Source organism: Somniosus microcephalus, chromosome 28 (genome assembly GCF_052327205.1).
Source record: "Somniosus microcephalus isolate GS21.2 chromosome 28, FLI_Smic_1.0, whole genome shotgun sequence".
In the NCBI taxonomy this organism is placed as follows: domain Eukaryota; kingdom Metazoa; phylum Chordata; class Chondrichthyes; order Squaliformes; family Somniosidae; genus Somniosus; species Somniosus microcephalus.
The window spans coordinates 8,827,109-8,845,998 of NC_141014.1; the positions used below are offsets into that span (position 1 = coordinate 8,827,109).

The following is an 18,890-nucleotide window of genomic DNA, read 5'->3' on the forward strand; positions in this document are numbered from 1 at the left end:
TCTCTGTTCGATAGTCACAGCCCAAGACTGGTTGTCCTACATTGAAGCTCCTTGTCGGCTTCTCGTTGATGTGCTGGAATTGTTTGTCCTCAACATTTCTTCGCACATTTGGTCTGAGCAAGTCCAGACGAGATCTCAACCTTCGGTTAAAGAACATCATGGCCGGGGTCTGGTTGGTAACTGCATGTGTCGCGTTTCGGTAGGCTAATAAGAAATTGTCCATCTTATACTGTAGTGGAATTTCCTCGTCGCACATGGCCTTTATCGCCTTCTTAAAGGTTTGTACGAACCTCTCAGCCAATCCATTGGTGGCTGGATAATACGGGGCGGATGTGTAATGCCTTACCCCATTCCTTTTCATGAATTTTTGGAACTCGTCGGACACAAACTGTGGTCCATTATCAGAGTAGATCTGCTCTGGCAAACTGTTTCTGGCAAATATGGTCCGTAGGACTGCAATCGTTTTCTCTGTAGTGGTTGAAGACATCTTTATCACCTCAGGCCACTTTGAATGAGCATCCACTGCTGTTAAGAACATTGAGTCCATGAATGGACCAGCGAAATCAATGTGCACCCGTTGCCATGGAGAGGAGGGCCACTCCCATGGGTGTAGAGGGGCATGTGGTGGTGCATTTTGGACCTTCTGGCATCCTAAGCAGCTCATAGTTAGGTCTTCGATTTGTTGATCGATTCCCGGCCACCACACATAAGCCCTAGCAAGGCTTTTCATTTTCACTCCCCCCAGATGACCTTCATGTAGCTCCTTTAGCACTCTCTCCCTTAACTTGGGTGGAATCACCACTCTGGATCCACACATCACTGTCCCCTGGCATACTGACAGCTGTTCTCTTCTGGATGAGAATGCTGGCAACAGTGAGTCGCCATGTGTTGGCCATCCCCTCACCGTCAATTCATATACCCGTGACAGCGTCTGATCATTGCGGGTCTCCTCTATATCCGCGTTTGTTACTGGCAATCGTTCAATTATCGACGAATAAAATATCTCGACAGGGTCCACTGCTGGTGCTTCCTCCACCGTAGGCAGTGGCAGGCGCGATAGCCCATCAGCATTCCCATGCTGTTTCGTGCCTTTATATTCTATTTCATATTGATTCGCCCCTAGAAACAGGGACCATCTTTGTAACCGCTGTGCAGTCATTACTGGCACGCCCTTCTTAGGATTAAAGATGGAGCCAAGTGGTTGGTGGTCAGTCAGCAAGGTGAACTTCTGCCCATGCAGATAATGGTTGAATTTTTTTACTCCCCATACTAGGCTGAGGGCCTCCCTGTCAATCTGGGCATAGTTGCGCTTGGCTGAGGTTAGTGACCGAGACGCAAAGGCCACTGGCCTCTCCAACCCGTCTGGGAATTTGTGCGACAGCACCGCTCCAATGCCGTAGGGTGATGCATCACATGCCAAACGAATTGGTAGTGCTGGGTTGAAATGGGCCAACACCTCTTTTGATGTGATCAATTCTTTACACTTCTGGAAAGCTCGTCTACGTTCGTCATCCCACTTCCATGGTACCCCTGTTTGCAGTAGGGTGTTCAGCGGGTGTAGTACCGTAGACAAATTTGGTAAGAACTTGTGGTAATAGTTTACCAGCCCGAGGAACGACCTCAGTTGTGACACATTTTCCGGTGCTGGAGCCTTGACTACTGCCTCAATCTTGTCAGGGGACTTATGTAACCCCTCTTCATCGATGACGTGGCCGCAATACGAGATCTGTTTCTGGAAAAACTCGCACTTGTGGCGATTAGCTCGTAGCCCATATTCCTTTAATCTGGCGAGCACCTTCTCAAGTTAGCGAGGTGATCACCGTCATTTTCGCCCGTGACCAAGATGTCGTCCAAATAACACTGGGTCCCTGGAATCCCTTGCAGGACCTGATCCATCGCCCTTTGCCAGATAGCCAGAGCCGAGGCTACTCCAAACACCAGCCGGTTGTATTGATAGAGACCTTTATGGGTGTTGATCGTAAGGTAATGTTTCGAAGCTTCTTCTACCTCCATTTGCAAGTACGCCTGGGCTAGATCAATTTTGGTGAAGCGTTTACCACCAGATAGCGAGGCGAAAATATCCTCAATTCGTGGAAGCGGATATTGCACCGTGTGAAGGACTGGGTTCACTGTCACTTTAAAATCCCCACAGATGCGGACCTTCTTTGGTTCCCCAGGCGTATTACTCAACGACCTCTTCATTACAGGGACGATGGGTGTAGCCCACTCGCTCCAGCCCACTTTGGACAGTACTCCTGAACGTTCCAACCCTTCCAGCTCTGCTTCAACCGCTGGTCTGATCGCATAAGGCACTGGTCTGGCCTTCAGAAACTTTGGGCTTGCATTCTCCTCTATTTTAATTGTTGCTGTTATTCCTTTTAGTGTTCCTAGTCCCTCCTGGAACACTTGTGTCAGTTAGCATTTTTCACAGTCGTCCAGGTGTGACGTCGTCATCCTTTTTGGCCTCCACCTTCAGTGCCTGTATGGAATGCCAATCTAAATGTATCTTCCGGATCCACTCACGTCCTAGCAGTGGTGGTCCTCCATTTGGCAATATATATATATCCATTTTAGGTATTTCCTGACCTTTATATGTCACTTTCACCCTTATTTTTCCTTTGGGGTAGACTTTTTGCCCCGTATACGTCTTCAAGACAATCTCTGTAGCTTTCAAGGGTATGTGTGAAAATAGCCGCTTGTAGTCTCTTTGATTTATGACTGTTAGAGCTGACCCTGTGTCCAATTCCATTTCCACTTGGACTCCGTCTATCTTGAGTGTAACCCAGATAGTCTGGTGATCCTCTATTTCGGTTACATTATGTAGTTTCAGACAACCCAGCTCCTTGCTTCCGGAGTCTGTGTCACTTTTCTGTTCATCTGAACCACTGTCCATCACCTGGTGTACCTTTTTGTACTTCTCCTGTGGAGATTTCTTACTGTTGGTTTTCTTCCCAGACCTGCAGACTCTTGCTATGTGTCCTGCTTTCCCACACTGTCTGCACACTTGGTCCTTGAACCAACAATCTTTCTGGTCATGTGTTGTTCTGCCGCAGCGATAACACTTCCCTGTTCCATAGGTCATTTCGTTGGTGCCGTATTCTTGCGGTCTCCGTTGTATCTCTGCAGCGCCCCTTGCGGCTGCTTCGTGTGATACTGCCATATTGAAAGCTTTGTCCAGCGTAAGGTCCTTTTCTGATAGAAGCCGTTTCTGGGTTCCTTCACTTGTAGCCCACACACAAACTTGTCCCTTAACGTGTTTGCTAGTCCCGCTCCAAACTGGCAGTATTTCGATAGCTTGCGCAGTTCCATTAGGTACTCAGCATTGCTTTCGTCTTTGTGTTGGTTCCTTTTATGGAACTTAAATCGTTCTGCTATCAGCAGTGGTGTGGGGCTTAAGTGGTCCTGTAGGATTTCTACTATGCTTCCAAAATCCTTGTTTACCGGCTTCTCTTGGATTATTAGATTTCGCTGTAACCCATAAGTTTTTGCACCCATGGAATTTAACAGAACCAGTGCTTTATTAGCATCTGGCACTTCATTCGCCCTGCAGTACACCTCAATACGTTCCACATATGTCGCCCAATCTTCGACTTCATTGTCGAACGTAGAGATACTGCCACTCTTCGGCATCCTTGGTTGTGCGTTAACTATCACCAATGGCGCCTCCCGCGCTTCCCCTTCTTCTCCGCTGGCACAAAATGGCGTCTCCCGCGCTTTCCTTCCTTCCCGCGCTCACCCGTCTTCTCCGCTGCGGCTTCGCAAAATGGCATCTCCCGCTCTCTTGCTTCTTCTCCGCGGCTCAATGGCGCCTCCCGCGCTCTCCCTGCTTCTCCACGGCTCAATGGCGCCTCCCCTTGCTTCGCCCCGCGGACCCTGATCAGCCCGTGATCCCTGGTTGTGCTCTGCGCGTTCTTCTCTTGATATTTGTCGACGCCGCTCAGTCTATAACCCGGCTGTTTCTTACCCTCTCTCTGGTTTGCAGTATTTTTTTTTCTCTACGCTGCTCGGTGATCAATCCCCGGCTGCGCCCTGCTCTCTTCACCCTCTTTCTTACCCCGTCGACGCTGCACGGATCTCTCTCTCTGCCGTTGGTCGGCTCCAGCCGCCACTGCTCGGGAAGGGTCTGCTCTGGACCTGTCGTCGGTCTCTTACTGCTCGTTGTGGCTGGGGAGCCAAGCCCGGCTCTCCACAGCCTCCCCAGCAACGTTGGATCTCTGCCTGACTGCTGGGCGGTTGCTCGCGGTCGACGCCCGTGTTCCTGGACTCGACAATTTTTTTTTTTTTTTTATGTTGCAGGTAGATTCGCATCAACGCTCGTCGCCACTGTTAGATCCGTGGTTCAGTGGATAAATAATTACATGGATGCTGTACATAAACAAACAACAGGTCTTTACTGGAGGAGGGTGATCTCTAGACTGGGGTACAGAGACATGCGCACAGCTTATATACCGGTGTGGTTACTGCCGGTACTACAGTATACAGGAGCTGTAAAAAGTAGTTCTGACTTAAAGCACATACACTACAGAAATCCCCCACTATTATTACCCTATTATTTGCACACTTCTCTGAGATTTGCCTACATATCTGTTCCTCTATCTCCCCCTGACTGTTTGGGGGCCTATAGTACACTCCCAGCAAAGTGCTAGCCCCCTTTTTGTTTTTAAGTTCAACCCATATGGCCTCATTAGAGGAACCTGTTAATATATCATTCCCCCCCCTTACAGCAGTAATTGACTCCTTAATTAATATTGCGACACCCCCTCCTCTTTTACCACCCCTCTGTCTCGCCTGAAGATTCTATACCCTGGAATATTGAGCTGCCAGTCTTGCCCCTCCCTCAACCATGTCTCCGTGATAGCAACAATATCATACTTCCATGTGTTCATCAACAACTTCAGTTCATCCACCTTATTCGTAAGACTCCTTGCATTAAAATAAATGCCATTCAGCCTTGCCCTACTCCCTTGTGCCATTACATATTTGCTCTGCCTTCCAGTCTGACTTGTTTTTTCCTCTATATTTGGCTGTACATCACCCCCTATTTTCGCTCCACTCTGTATCCCATCCCCCTGCCAAGTTAGTTTAAACCCCCCCGAACAGTGCTAGCAAACCTCCCCGCAAGGATATTTGTCCCGTTCTGGTTCAGGTGCAACCCGTCCGACTTGTACAAGTCCCACCTTCCCCAGAAGCAGACCCAGTGATCCAGGAAACTAAAGCCCTCCTTCCTGCACCAACTCTTTAGCCACACATTCATCTGCTCTCTCCTCCTATTCCTATACTCACTAGCACATGGCACCGGGAGTAATCCAGAGATTACAACCTTTGAGGTCCTGCTCTTTAATCTGCTACCTAGCTCCCTAAATTCTTGCTGCAGGACCTCATCCCTCTTCCTACCCATGTCATTGGTCCCAATGTGAACCACGACCTCTGACTGTTCACCCTCCCCCTTCAGAATGCCCTGCAGCCGTTGTGACAGACCTGTACCCACCAGTACTGTACCCCAGTGTTCTACAGTGACGGACCTGTACCCACCAGTACTGTACCCCAGTGTTATACAGTACCTGTACTGTACCCCAATGTTACACAGTGACAGACCTGTACCCACCTGATCTGAGTCTGATTTGTTCCCAAGTGACATGGCTTTAAAAATTGAGTTTAATTCCTTTTTCCTTGCTCAATCCCAGTGGACTATTATGAGAAAGCCTGCTATCAGTCACTATGCCCCACTCTCTGGTTCGTTATTTAGCCTAATCTGCCAGTCACCTTCACCCCTCCCATCCGCTGGTCACTTCCCTCCCCCTCGCACCTAGTTCCTGTTAGAAATCTTTAAGCTCACTCACTCTCTTGCCCCCCACACGGTCAGTGCTGGGAATAAATGGAGAACCTGTACCCGAGGGGATGGACTCGAGGGCAGCTGTTCCTCACCCAGTCTAACTGGACATGATCTGAAAATGTAAACATCTCGGCTGGTCCCATAGCCATTACCGCCCCCCCACCCCCTCGCCCCGATCCGATCTGGGTTACCTGACAGAGACGGTGCCACCGAGTGAACCCTGACCCTGGCAAATCAGCCGTGATCTTGGCATGGGGAGCATGAACCTGAGCCGGGGTGGGGGCAAATCTGCCGGTGTTGTAGAAGTTTTTAAAGGGCCACTGCAGTCACGTTGCTCGCTGGAGTGAGATTGGTTCAGGCCATGTGGTGCGGCCACACATTCTCACTCCAACCCACTCCGATACTTTAACACACTCTCGCTTTTCTCTGCCCTCTCGTCTTCCCCAGAAATGCTCACACTGCCAGGAACCTGGCGCTACCCTGGGCTGCTACTGCAAGGGGTGCCCACTGAACTATCACTACATCTGTGCCATGGAAGCAGGTAACTGTGGGTGAGGACTGGGCATGGCTTGGATGGGAGGGGAGTTAGCTTCATGGTGATGGGTCAGAGGGTCGGAGTTGGCTGGTCAGTCAGGAGAGGCGAGTAAAGGATCCTCTAGGAAAGAGTGATCATAGCATGATAGAATTTCAAATTCAGTTTGAGGGTGAGAAAGGTGGGTCTCAAACCAGTGTCCTGAACTTAAATAAAGGCAATTACGAAGGTATGAAGGCAGAGTTGGCTAAAGCTGACTGGGAAAATAGATTAAAGGGTAAGATGGTGGATAAGCTGTGGCAGACATTTAAGGATATATTTGAAAGCTCTCAGCAAAGATGTATTCCAGTGAGAAAGAAAGACTTTGAGAAGGATGAACAATCCGTGGCTAACTAAGGAAGTAAAGGATGGTATCAAATTAAAAACAAAGGCATACAATATTGCGAAGATTAGTGGTAGGCCAAACGATTGGGAAATTTTTAGAAACCAGCAAAGGATGACTAAAAAAATGAGAGAGAAGATAGATTGAGAGTAAACTAGCGAGAAATATTTTAAAAAGACAGTAAGACAGGTATATAAAAAGGAAGTGAGTAGCTAAAGTAAACGTTGGTCCCTTAGAGGATGAGACTGGGGAATTAATAATGGGAAACGGGGAAATGGCAGAGACTTTGAACAAATAATAGATAATCAAGGGGCTATAGGGGAGGGGGGAACTAAAGACTATCACTAGAGAAAAGGTACTCTAAAATAATGGGACTAAAGGTGGACAAGTCCCCTGGACCAGATGGCCTGCATCCTAGGGTCTTAAAAGAAGTGGCTGCAGAGATAGTGGATACATTGGTTGCAATCTACCAAAATTCCCTGGATTCTAGAGAAGTCCCAGCAGATTGGAAAACCGCAAATGTAACGCCCCTATTTAAGAAAGGAGGGAGACAGAAAGCAGGAAACTATTGACCAGTTAGCCGAACATCTGTCATTGGGAAAATTCAGGAGTCCATTATTAAGGAAGTAGTAGCAGGACATTTAGAAAATCATAATACAGTCAAGCAGAGTCAGCATGGTTTTATGAAAGGGAAATCATGTTTAACAAATTTGCTGGAGTTCTGTGAGGATGTAACGAGCAGGGTGGATAAAGGGGAACCAGTAGATGTGTATTTGGATTTCCAGAAGGCATTCGATAAGGTGCTACATAAAAGGTTACTATACAAGATAAGAGCTCACGCGGTTCGGGGTAATATATTAGCATGGATAGAAGATTGGCTAACTAACAGAAAACAGAGTCTGGATAAATGGGTCATTTTCAGGTTGGCAAACTGTAACTTGTGGGGTGCCACAGGGATCGGTGCTGGGGCCTCAACTATTTACAATCTACATTAATGACTTGGATGAAGGGACTGAGTGTAATATAGCCAAATTTGCAGATGATACAAAGATGAGTGGGAAAGCAAGTTGTGAAGAGGACACACAGAATCTGCAAAGGGATATAGACAGGCTAAGTGAGTGGGCAAAAATTTGGCAGATAGAGTATAATGTGGGAAAATGTGAGGTTATCCACTTTGTTAGGAAAAATAAAAAAGCAAATTATTATTTAAACAGAGAGAGATTACAAAATACTGCAGTACAGAGGGATCTGGGGGTCCTTGTACATGGAACACAAAAAGTTAGCATGCAGGTACAGCAAGTAATTAGGAAGGCAAATGGAATGTTGGCCTTTATTGCAAGGGGGATGGAGTGTAAAAGTTGGGACGTCCTGCTACAAGTGTACAGGGTATTGGTGAGACCACACCTGGAGTACTGCGTACAGTTTTGGTCTCCTTATTTAAGGAGGGTTATACTTGCATTGGAGGCAGTTCAGAGAAGGTTCACAAGATTGATTCCTGAGTTGAAGGGGTTGACTTATGAAGAGAAGTTGGGCATATACTCATTGGCATTTAGAAGAATGAGAGGTGATCTTATTGAAATATATAAGATGCTAAGGGGGCTTGACAAGGTAGATGCTGAGAGGATGTTTCCCCTCCTGGGGGTATCTAGAAACAGGGGGCATAGTTTCAGAATAAGGGGTCGCCCATTTAAAACTGAGATGAGGAAGAATTTCTTCTCTGAGGGTCGTGAATCTGTGGAATTCTCTACCCCAGAGAGCCGTGGAGGCGGAGTCATTGAATATATTTAAGGTGGAGATAGACAGACTTTTGAACGATAAGGGAGTCGAGGGTTATGGGGAGTGGGCAGGGAAGTGGAGCTGAGGCCAAGATCAGATCAGTCATGATCTTATTGAATGGTGGAGCAGGCTCGAGGGGCCGAATTACCTACTCCTGCTCCTATTTCTTATGTAACTACGCCCAATAAATGGCAAGAGGAGGTAACGAAATGGGTTCAGGGAATTAAGTTTTTACAATGTGTGCAGGACTCCTTTTTTACCCAGTATGTAAAAAGCCCAACAAGAGAGGGAGCCCTGGTAGATCTAGAATGGGAAATGAACCAGCACAGGTAAGGGAAGTAAATGTAGGGGAACATCTAGGCAACAGTGATCACAACATAATAAGGTTTAAGATAAAAATTGAGAAGGACATAAGTAAGACAAAGACCAAAGTAATAATTGGAAGAAATCTGATTTTAAGGGGATGCGAATGGAACTAGGGAAAATAAACTGGAAAAAATTATTGACAAACCAAGAAACAGAACAGCAGTGGGAAACATTTCAAACGGTGATTAATAGAGTCTAGGAGAAATATATCCCACTAAAAAGCAAGAACAAACAAGCCAGTAATGACACACACAAAGAAATATGGGCAACATTGAAAAAACAATTAGGAAGGCAAAGAGAAACTACAAAATTACATTATCAAGGAATATAAAAAGTAAAATATTCTACAAACACATTAATAACAAAAGAAAAATTGGGATAGGACCACTAAGGGATACACACGATAAACTCACAGGTAATGACAGCAAAATGGCAGAAATATTAAATCATTACTATGCTTTGGTATTTACCAGGGAGACTAACAGGGTGGACATGGCACTAGACGATCAAAAAGGATATAAAGACATTTAAGATAGAAAGGGAGGAGATAATTGATGAACTAATCAAACTCAGAGGATAAAACCCCTGGTCCAGATGGATTGCATCCGTGCATATTAAAAGAAGTTAGGGAAGAGATAGCAGAGACACTGTTACATATATATAAACATTCATTACAAAAGGGAATAGTGCCAAGAGGACTGGTGGCGAGCTAATGTGATTCCTATATTTAAAAAGGGAGATAGAACAAGTCCAGGGAACTGCAGACCAATTAGCTTAATGTCAGTGGTAGGAAAGATAATGGAATCTTTACTCACAGATGTAATAGAAAAACATCTAGAAACAAAATATAATAAAGAATAGTCAGCACGGATTTCAAAAGGGAAGGTCCTGCTTGACCAGCCGTATTGAATTCTTTGAAGAAGTAACAGAAATAAGGGTAATGTAGTACATGTAATATATTTGGATTTTCAAAAGGCCTTCGATAAGGTACCGCATAGTAGACTCCTGACTGAGATCAGAGCATGTGGAGTCAGGGGACAAGTAGCAGAGTGGATAGCAAGCTGGCTACAAAACAGAAAACCGAGAGTAGGGGTTAAAGGTATTTACTCAGACTGGCAGAAGGGGGTAAGTGGTGTTCCACACAGATTGGTGCTGGGACCACTGTTCACCATTTACGTAAACGATTTGGACTCGGGAATCGGAAGTACAATTTCAAAATTTGCAGATGACACCAAATTGGGGGGTATAGTTAATACAGGAAACTTTGTGATATCCGGCACCGACGGGACCGACGTGTTGCCTATCTATCAAAACTGCCGGACATACAAAGTTAATGTTGAAGCATACGGAGGTATTCATCTCCGTATCTGACAACAAACACCTGTTGCTTAGCAACAGCTTCTAAAGAGTCGGCTGCAGCTGCAAGCGTCTCTAGCTGAAGCTGTTGCTATAGCTACAGACCTTGCAGTGCCTGACTGGGGGGGAAAAAAAAGAACGAGAACTAAAAAAAACTTACAGAAAACGGCTCCTGATTTTTGCCGTTAGATCGAGTATTCCGGACATACAACCTCCAGATAAACCAAAGTTTCCTGTACATAGAAGAACTGTGACAAAATATAGGAAGACCTTAAACTTGCAGAATGGGCATGTAATTGGCAAAAGAATTTCAATATAGATAATTGTGAGGTAATATATTCTGGCAGGAAGGATAAGGAGGCCACATACTCCTTCGCGAAGTAGGTGTCTAAATGGGATGGAGGGATCTGGGGATACAGATGCACATCACTCAAAGTAGCGGCACAGGTTAACAAGACCATTTATTAAAAACAGGCACTAGGGTTTATTTCTAGAAGGATAGAATTGAAACGCGGAGAAGTTCTGTTAAACTTGTATAGAACCTTGGTTAGACCACACGTGGAATACTGTAAACAGTTCTGGTCTCCATATGATAAAAAGGATATCGAGGCACTGCTGAAGGTGCAAAAAAGGATTTACTAAAATGATACCAGAACTGAGAATTTATACTTGTCAGGAAAGATTGAACAGGCTGGGACTCTTTTTTTCTCTAGAGAAAAGATGACCTGATTGAGGTCTTCAAGATTATGAAAAGGTTTGATGGGATAGACGTAGAGAAGCTGTTTCCAGTTGTGGGTGAGACCAGAACTAGGGGCCATAAATATAAGATAGTCACTAATTCAATAGGGAATTCAGGAGAAACTTCTTCACCCAGAGTGTGGTTAGAATGGGATACTCGCTACCACAAGGAGTAGTTGATCCGAATAGCATAGACGCATTAAGGGGAAGCTAGATAAGTACATGAGGGAGAAAGGAATAGGAGGAGGTGCTGATGGGTTAAGATGATGAAGGGTGGGAGGAGGCTGGTGTGGAGCATAAACACTGGCCTGGACCAGTTGGGCCGAATGGCCTGTTCCTGTGCTGTGAATACTTTGTAACCTGTAACTGTCATTCCACGTGACACACTCCCAGCTCCCTGACTGCCCGGGGTGGGGTTCATTGGCTGTAAAATGCTTTGGGACATCTGGTGGTCTTGAAAGGAGCTATATAAATGCAAGTCTTTTTGTTTGAGGGTTCGCTGACTGTGCAGCAGATGTTGAGATTTCTTTTTTTTTTTACAGATTGCTTTCTGAATGAAGAGAATTTCTCCATGAACTGTCCCAAACACAAGGTGAGTCGAGAGGAAACGCACTTCCACTTGTGGGGGAGTCCAAAACTAGGGGCCGCCATACAAGATAGTCACTAATAAATCTACTAGGAAATTCAGGAGAAACTTCTTTACCCAGAACTCGCTATCACAAGGAGTGGTTGAGGCAAATAGTAGAGGTATTTAACTGGAAACTTCATAACCACATGAGGGAGAAAAAAATAGTAGGATATGCTGATAGTGAGAGGAAGAGGGGTGGGAGGAGGCTCGTGTGGAGCACCAACCAGTTGGGACGAATGGCTGTACATTCTATGTAAAGAGTAAATCTCCCTCTACACTGTCCCATCAAACACTCCCAGGGCAGGTACAGCACAGGTTAGATACAGAGTAAAGCTCCCTCGACACTGTCCCATCAAACACTCCCAGGGCAGGTACAGTACGGGTTAGATACAGAGTAAAGCTCCCTCTACACTGTCCCATCAAACACTCCCAGGGCAGGTACAGCACGGGTTAGATACAGAGTAAAGCTCCCTCTACACTGTCCCATCAAACACTCCCAGGGCAGGTACAGCATGGGTTAGATACAGAGTAAAGCTCCCTCTACACTGTCCCATCAAACACTCCCAGGGCAGGTACAGCACGGGTTAGATACAGAGGTGAAAGGCCAGTGTCTGAATTGTCCCATCTCCCTATCCTGTTTAAACAAGTTGCCTGAGCCCATCCAGCTGTGTATTTCCAAATTGGTGCCATGCTTTGGGTAGTTCTGGGCCCACAGTTTTCTGGGTTGCAAATAACCCCAACTCTCTCACTGAGGGCTGTTGACGGTGATTCGGGAGAGGAGACTGAGACGATTTTTTTTTCCCCCTCCCCCAGTTTGGCTGGTGTGGTTGGTGTTTGTGTAGCCCAGTTTCTGGGCAGGAGCGAGTCCTCCCTGGTGCTGTTATAGAGTCACAGAATAGTACAGCATAGGAGGCCATTCAGCCCATCGAGTCTGGGTTGGCTCTTTCGAAGAGCAATCCAGTTAGTCCCACTCCCTTCGCTCTTTCCCCGTATCCCTGCAATATTTTCTCTTTCAAGTATTTATCCAATTCCCCTTTGATGGCTACGATTCAACCTGTATCCACCGCCCATTCAGGCAGTGCATTCCAAATCCTAGCCACTCGTTGCGTAAAATCGGTTTTCCTCATGTCGCCTCTGGTTCTTTTGTCAATCAGCTTAAATCTGGGCCCTCTGGTTATCGACCCTTCAGCCATTGGAAACAGTTTCTCTTTATTTACTCTATCTAAACCCTACATGATTTTAAACACCTCCATCAATTCTCCTCTTAGCCTTCTCTGCTCCAAGGAGAGCAACCCCAGCTTCTCCAGTCTATCCACGTAACTGTAATCCCCTCATCCCTGGAACCATTCTCGTAAATCTCTTCTGTACCCTCTCCAACGTCTTCATGTGCTTCCTGAAGTGTGGGGCCCAGAATTGGGCACAACACTGAAGCTGGGGCCAAACTAGTGTTTCATATAAGTTTCGCATAACATCCTGGCTTTTGTACTCTGCCTCTATTTATAAAGCCCAGGATCCCATATGCTTCATTACCTGCTTTGTTAACCTGTCCTGGCACCTTCGAAGATCTGTTGTAAAGGAAGGAATGAGTTCAAATGCAAGCTTTGCTCTCTCCAGCACAGGGCTGTGAAGTGTAGCAGTACAGAGCAGTCGGAGCGAGGCTGAGCAGAAGCACCTCCAGTTCTCTACGGACAAAACACGAACAGGTGAGCAGGGTGGGGCTGGTGGGGAGTCCAGAGTGTGGTGCTATGTGGGGCGGGGTGGGTGTGAGTTTGGGGGGGTACAGAGCGTGGCAGTGTGTCCGAGCTCCCCACTAACCCTTTCTGACCCCCCCCCCCCCCCCCCCCCCCATTTCCCTGCAGGTCCTCCTGTTGACGGAGCTGGTGAATCCGACACGTTTACGCGACCGGAGACGGCGACTCCACAGGCGTGTCTGCTCACCCCCGGCACGCTCGCAGTTTACCGCAACCTCAAAGAATCGCCAGCAATGGACTTGGAGCAAAAACGCCCCTGAACCCGAGGGCTCGCAGCCCAGAACCCCAGGAACTGCGGGGCAGCGCACAAGACAACAACAACCCATCCCGGCAAGGGGGGGGGGGGGGGGGGGGTGAGGCTGCGGTGGGGGGGGCTGTCGGGGGGCGGGGGGAGATTCGGCTGAAGCTGTCCCCTTCCCCTAACCGTGCGGTGACCCAGCGCTGCGCCCACACCCTGTGCTGTGCTTGGGTCGATCTCCTGGTGTAAATGGCTTCAGTTTGAGGGGGGTGGGTCGCCTAGATTATATATTTTATTTTTTATTTTAAATATATCGGTGAGTCTTGGTTTTAAAATACTTTTTTCCCCCTGTTTCTCTGTCCCCCTCCTCCCTCCATTGGCTGATCTCCACACATGGGATAGTCTGACAGCGAGAGCTCGGCCCATGTATGTTCAGTGTTATTTTGGGTGTTTTATTCTATATATAAATATATATTATATTATATATAGTTATTAAATTGTTTACAACAGTAATTGCTGCTGCTGGTTTTATTTGTTTGTTCATTGAGTGCTGGGGGGGCACGGGGTTCTGGCGCTCTCGTGGGGGGCACGGGGTTCTGGCGCTCTCGTGGGGGGCACGGGGTTCTAGTGCTGGGGGGGCACGGGGTTCTAGTGCTGGGGGGGCACGGGGTTCTAGTGCTGGGGGGCAGGGGGGTTCTAGTGCTGGGGAGGGCAGGGGGGTTCTAGTGCTGGGGAGGGCAGGGGGGTTCTAGTGCTGGGGAGGGCAGGGGGGTTCTAGTGCTGGGGAGGGCAGGGGGGTTCTAGTGCTGGGGGGCAGGGGGGGTTCTAGTGCTGGGGAGGGCAGGGGGGTTCTAGTGCTGGGGAGGGCAGGGGGGTTCTAGTGCTGGGGAGGGCAGGGGGGTTCTAGTGCTGGGGAGGGCAGGGGGGTTCTAGTGCTGGGGAGGGCAGGGGGGTTCTAGTGCTGGGGGGGCACGGGGTTCTGGCGCTCTCGGGGGGGCACGGGGTTCTAGTGCTGGGGGGGGCAGGGGGTTCTGGCGCTCTCGGGGGGCACGGGGTTCTAGTGCTGGGGGGGCAGGGGGTTCTAGTGCTGGGGAGGGCAGGGGGTTCTAGTGCTGGGGAGGGCAGGGGGGTTCTAGTGCTGGGGAGGGCAGGGGGGTTCTGGTGCTGGGGAGGGCAGGGGGGTTCTGGTGCTGGGGAGGGCAGGGGGGTTCTGGTGCTGGGGAGGGCAGGGGGGTTCTGGTGCTGGGGAGGGCAGGGGGGTTCTGGTGCTGGGGAGGGCAGGGGGGTTCTGGTGCTGGGGAGGGCAGGGGGGTTCTGGTGCTGGGGAGGGCAGGGGGGTTCTGGTGCTGGGGAGGGCAGGGGGGTTCTGGTGCTGGGGAGGGCACAGGGGGTTCCGGGGCGGGGGGAGGGTGCTGGGACGGGGGGGGGGGCAGGGGGTTCTGGCGCTCTCGCTGGGGGGGCACAGGGCTCTCGCTGGGGGCCTGTCCCCTCACTGGGGGTTGAATGGACAGCTGACGCACGCTGACGTTACACATGGAATATGAGCACCTGGGTGAGAGAAGCAGGTGCCCAGAGTGAATTGCTTCTCGAGGGCTGTGGGAGCTCTACTCACACATCTAGAAACCAAAACTATAATAATGAGTAGTCGGCGTGGATTTTAAAAGGGAAAATCTTGCTTGCCCAACCTCATTGAACTCTTTGCAGAGGTAGACAAGGATTTACAGAGGATTACATAGGATATACGGCACAGAAACAGGCCATTCGGCCCAACCACTCCATGCCGGCGTTTATGCTCCTCTCGAGCCTCCTCCCGTCTTTCCTCATCTAACTCTATCAGCATAGCCCTCTATTCCCTTCTCCCTCATATGCTTGTCTAGCCTCCCCTTAAATGCATCGATACTATTCGCTTCAACCCCTCCCTGTGGGAGCGAGTTCCACATTCTCACCACTCTCTGGGTAAAGAAGTTTCTTCTGAATTTGCCAGCAAAGGCCTTGGCGTAATGTAGTAGATGTAATTTACCTAGATTTCCAAAGGGCTTTCGATAAGGTGCCACATAATAGATTAATAAATGTCGGAGCATGCAGAGTCAGGGGACAAGTAGCAGAATGGATAGTTGCTGGAGGACTGCAATAAATTACAAGACTAGGACCTTCTTTACCCAGAGAGTGGTGAGAATGTGGAACTCGCTACCACAGGGAGCGGTTGAGGCGAATAGCAGAGATGCATTTAAGAGGAAGCTCGATAAGCACATGAGGGAGAAGGGAATAGAGGGTTACACTGATAGAGTTAGATGAGGAAAGACGGGAGGAGGCTCGAGTGGAGAATAAACGCCGGCATGGACTGGTTGGGCCGAATGGCCTGTTTCTGTGCTGTATATCCTCTGTAATTCTAGTAGTGTTACCCAGCTAACTTTTGCCAGATTTTCAGCCAGTTTTGTAAAGTTAGCCCTCTTAAAATCTGGGACCAGCCTCAGAGTGGCCTATAAGATGAAACCGAATGCTATTCTGACCAGAATTGGCCTGGTGTTCCCCACATGGAGGTTTAATGCAACACTCTGGTCACTGCTAAACACCAGATCTAGAATTTGTTCTAGACACTAAAGGCATCAAGGGGTCTGGGGAGAGAGCAGGAATATGGTATTGAGATAGAGGATCAGCCATGATCGCGTTGAATGGCCTACTCCTGCTCCTATTTTTCTATGTTTATCCTTGGTTGCTGTGTAAGGAAACAACAATACTGGTGTCCACAAAAGTCTCCGCTACTTAGCCCGTAGCTCGGTGGGCAGCACCCTCTCCTCTGAGTCAGAAGGTTGTGGGTTCAAGCCCCACTCCAGAGACTAGAGCACAAAAATCTAGGCTGACACTCCAGTGCCGTGCTGAGGGAGTGCTGCACTGTCGGAGATGCTGTCTTTCGGATGAGATGTTAAACGGGTTGGAATGAGAGTTGGAATAAACGGGTCTTTTTCCGAGTGGCAGGCAGTTACTAGTGGGGTACCGCAGGGATCGGTGCTCGGACCCCAGCTATTCACAATATATATTAATGATCTAGACAGGGGAACTAGATGTAATATCTCCAAGTTTGCAGACGACACAAAGCTGGGTGGGCGTGTGTGCTGTGAGGAGGATGCCGAGAAACTCCAGTATGATTTGGACAGGTTGGGTGATTGGGCAGATGCATGGCAGATGCAGTATAATGTGGATAAATGCGAGGTTATCCACTTTGGTGGCAAAAACAGGAAGGCAGATTATTATCTGAACGGCAATAGATTGGGAGAAGGGGAAGTGCAACGAGACCTGGTTGTCCTTGTGCACCAGTCGCTGAAGGTAAGCATGCAGGTGCAGCAGGTGGTTAAGAAGGCAAATGGTATGTTGGCCTTCATAGCAAGAGGATTAGAGTACAGGAGCAAGGATGTCTTGCTGCAGTTGTACAGGGCCTTGGTGAGACCACATCTTGAGTATTGTGTGCAGTTTTGGTCGCCTTATCTGAGGAACGATGTTCTTGTCATGGAGGGAGTGCAGCAAAGATTCACCAGCCTGATACCTGGGATGGCAAGAATGCCGTATGAGGAGAGATTGGGTCGATTGGGCTTATATTCGCTGGAGTTTAGAAGAATGAGAGGGGATCTCATTGAAACTTATAAAATTCTGACAGGACTGGACAGACTAGATGCAGGAAGGATGTTCCCGATGGCGGGGGAGTCCAGAACCAGGGGTCACAGTCCAAAGATAAGTGGTAAGCCATTTAGGACTGAGATGAGGAGGAATTTCTTCACCCAGGGAGTGGTGAACCTGTGGAATTCTCTACCACAGAAGGCAGTTGAGGCCAATTCATTAAATATATTCAAGAAGGAGTTAGATATATTTCTTAAGGCTAAAGGGATATAGGGGGAAAGCAGGGGCAGGGTACTGAATTTGGATGATCGGCCATGATCTCATTAAATGCCGAATGGCCTACTCCTGCTCCTATCTTCTATGTAAACCTGCCATCCCATGACACTATTGCGCAGAAGAGCAGGGGAGTTATCCCTGGTGTCCTGGCCAATATTTATCCCTCAATCAACATCACTAAAAAAAACATTATCTGCTCATTATCACATTGCTGTTTGTGGGATCTTGCTGTGTGCAAATTGGCTGTCGCGTTTCCTACATTACAACAGTGACTACACTTCAAAAAGTACTTCATTGGCTGTAAAGTGCATTGGAACGTCCGGTGGTTGTGAAAGGCTCTACATAAATGCAATTCTTTCTTCGCCACCAACTAGAATGGATGGTTCACCATTGCACTAGTTAATACAAGGAATGTTGAAATCTCCCACAGGCAGTGCAGAGAGGAACCTCGAGCTTGCTCACCAGTGTCGAGACTTGAGTTACGGGGAGAGGTTGGAGAGACTCAGGCCTTCAGCCTGAGCGGGAGGTAACTAAGCAAGGACCTTATGGAGGGTAATCTATCTACTATCGATCTATCTATCTTCTATATATATAAATCGGTACTTCTGTCTGTCATTCTGTCTGTCATCGCGTGTGCGTCTGTCGGGTATGCGCTCGAAAGTTACAGGGCGTACCTACGCGCGCGTTACCTCCAAAGAAAGCTTACACTTCCGAGACAGTTTTAAGCGTATTTACGTTTCGGCCGGGCTAAAATCGCGCTCGCGGTATCCGAAAAACCTTAACGTTCCGCTCATTAGCATCTCATTATCCGCTCATTAGCGACAGAGTGACCTCGAGCTCGACCAATCGTACGCCGGGTTGCTGGCGTGTGCCGCCGGGCCAATCGGTGCGTGTGTGGCCGGGCCTTATCGTTCTGAACCAAGGTGAGTCGCCGCCATCTTGATTCCAAACTTTTCCTTTTTCCCGCTTTCTGCGTCTTTAAAAAAAACATTGCTTTTAAAACACATATTGTTTTTTTAAAAAATGATTTAGAAACGAATTAACTTATCTAATCTCATTAATTTTCCTACCTTTCCCCATTTTTCCAGGTAGGCCTCGAAGCCTCGGCTTCTCCTTCGCACCCACGCCCGAGCTAGGCACCTCCCGGCCCCACTCAAAGGCTGGAGGGCCGAGCCTCAGCCCAGCGCCGCTAGGGTGCGCGCGCAGCAGGAGCTGAGATGCGGCGTCTCTCTCTGGCTCGGCCGGGGGGCGGGGCTTGCTGAGCGTCAAGCGTCACCCTGGCAACCGGCCCCCCCGACCGTCTCGCACAGCCGCAATCGGCGGTCTTCACCTCGGGGGGGGGGGGGCCAAGCGTCATCCTGGCAACCGGCCCCCCCGGCCGTCTCGCACAGCCGCAATCGGC

The 18,890-nt window shown here is 48.5% G+C and overlaps 1 protein-coding gene across 1 annotated transcript in view; it reads left to right on the plus strand.

Moving 5' to 3' along the window:
• Positions 1-13,697, plus strand: part of tcf20 (transcription factor 20) — a 28,182-nt gene extending 14,485 nt beyond the window's left edge. The window contains 4 exon segments of the mRNA XM_085969433.1: positions 6,281-6,374; positions 11,526-11,575; positions 13,226-13,314; positions 13,471-13,697. Of these exon segments, the coding sequence (XP_085825559.1) occupies positions 6,281-6,374; positions 11,526-11,575; positions 13,226-13,273 (192 nt within the window). The 3' untranslated portion in view covers positions 13,274-13,314; positions 13,471-13,697.
• The last annotated feature ends 5,193 nt before the right edge of the window (positions 13,698-18,890 follow it).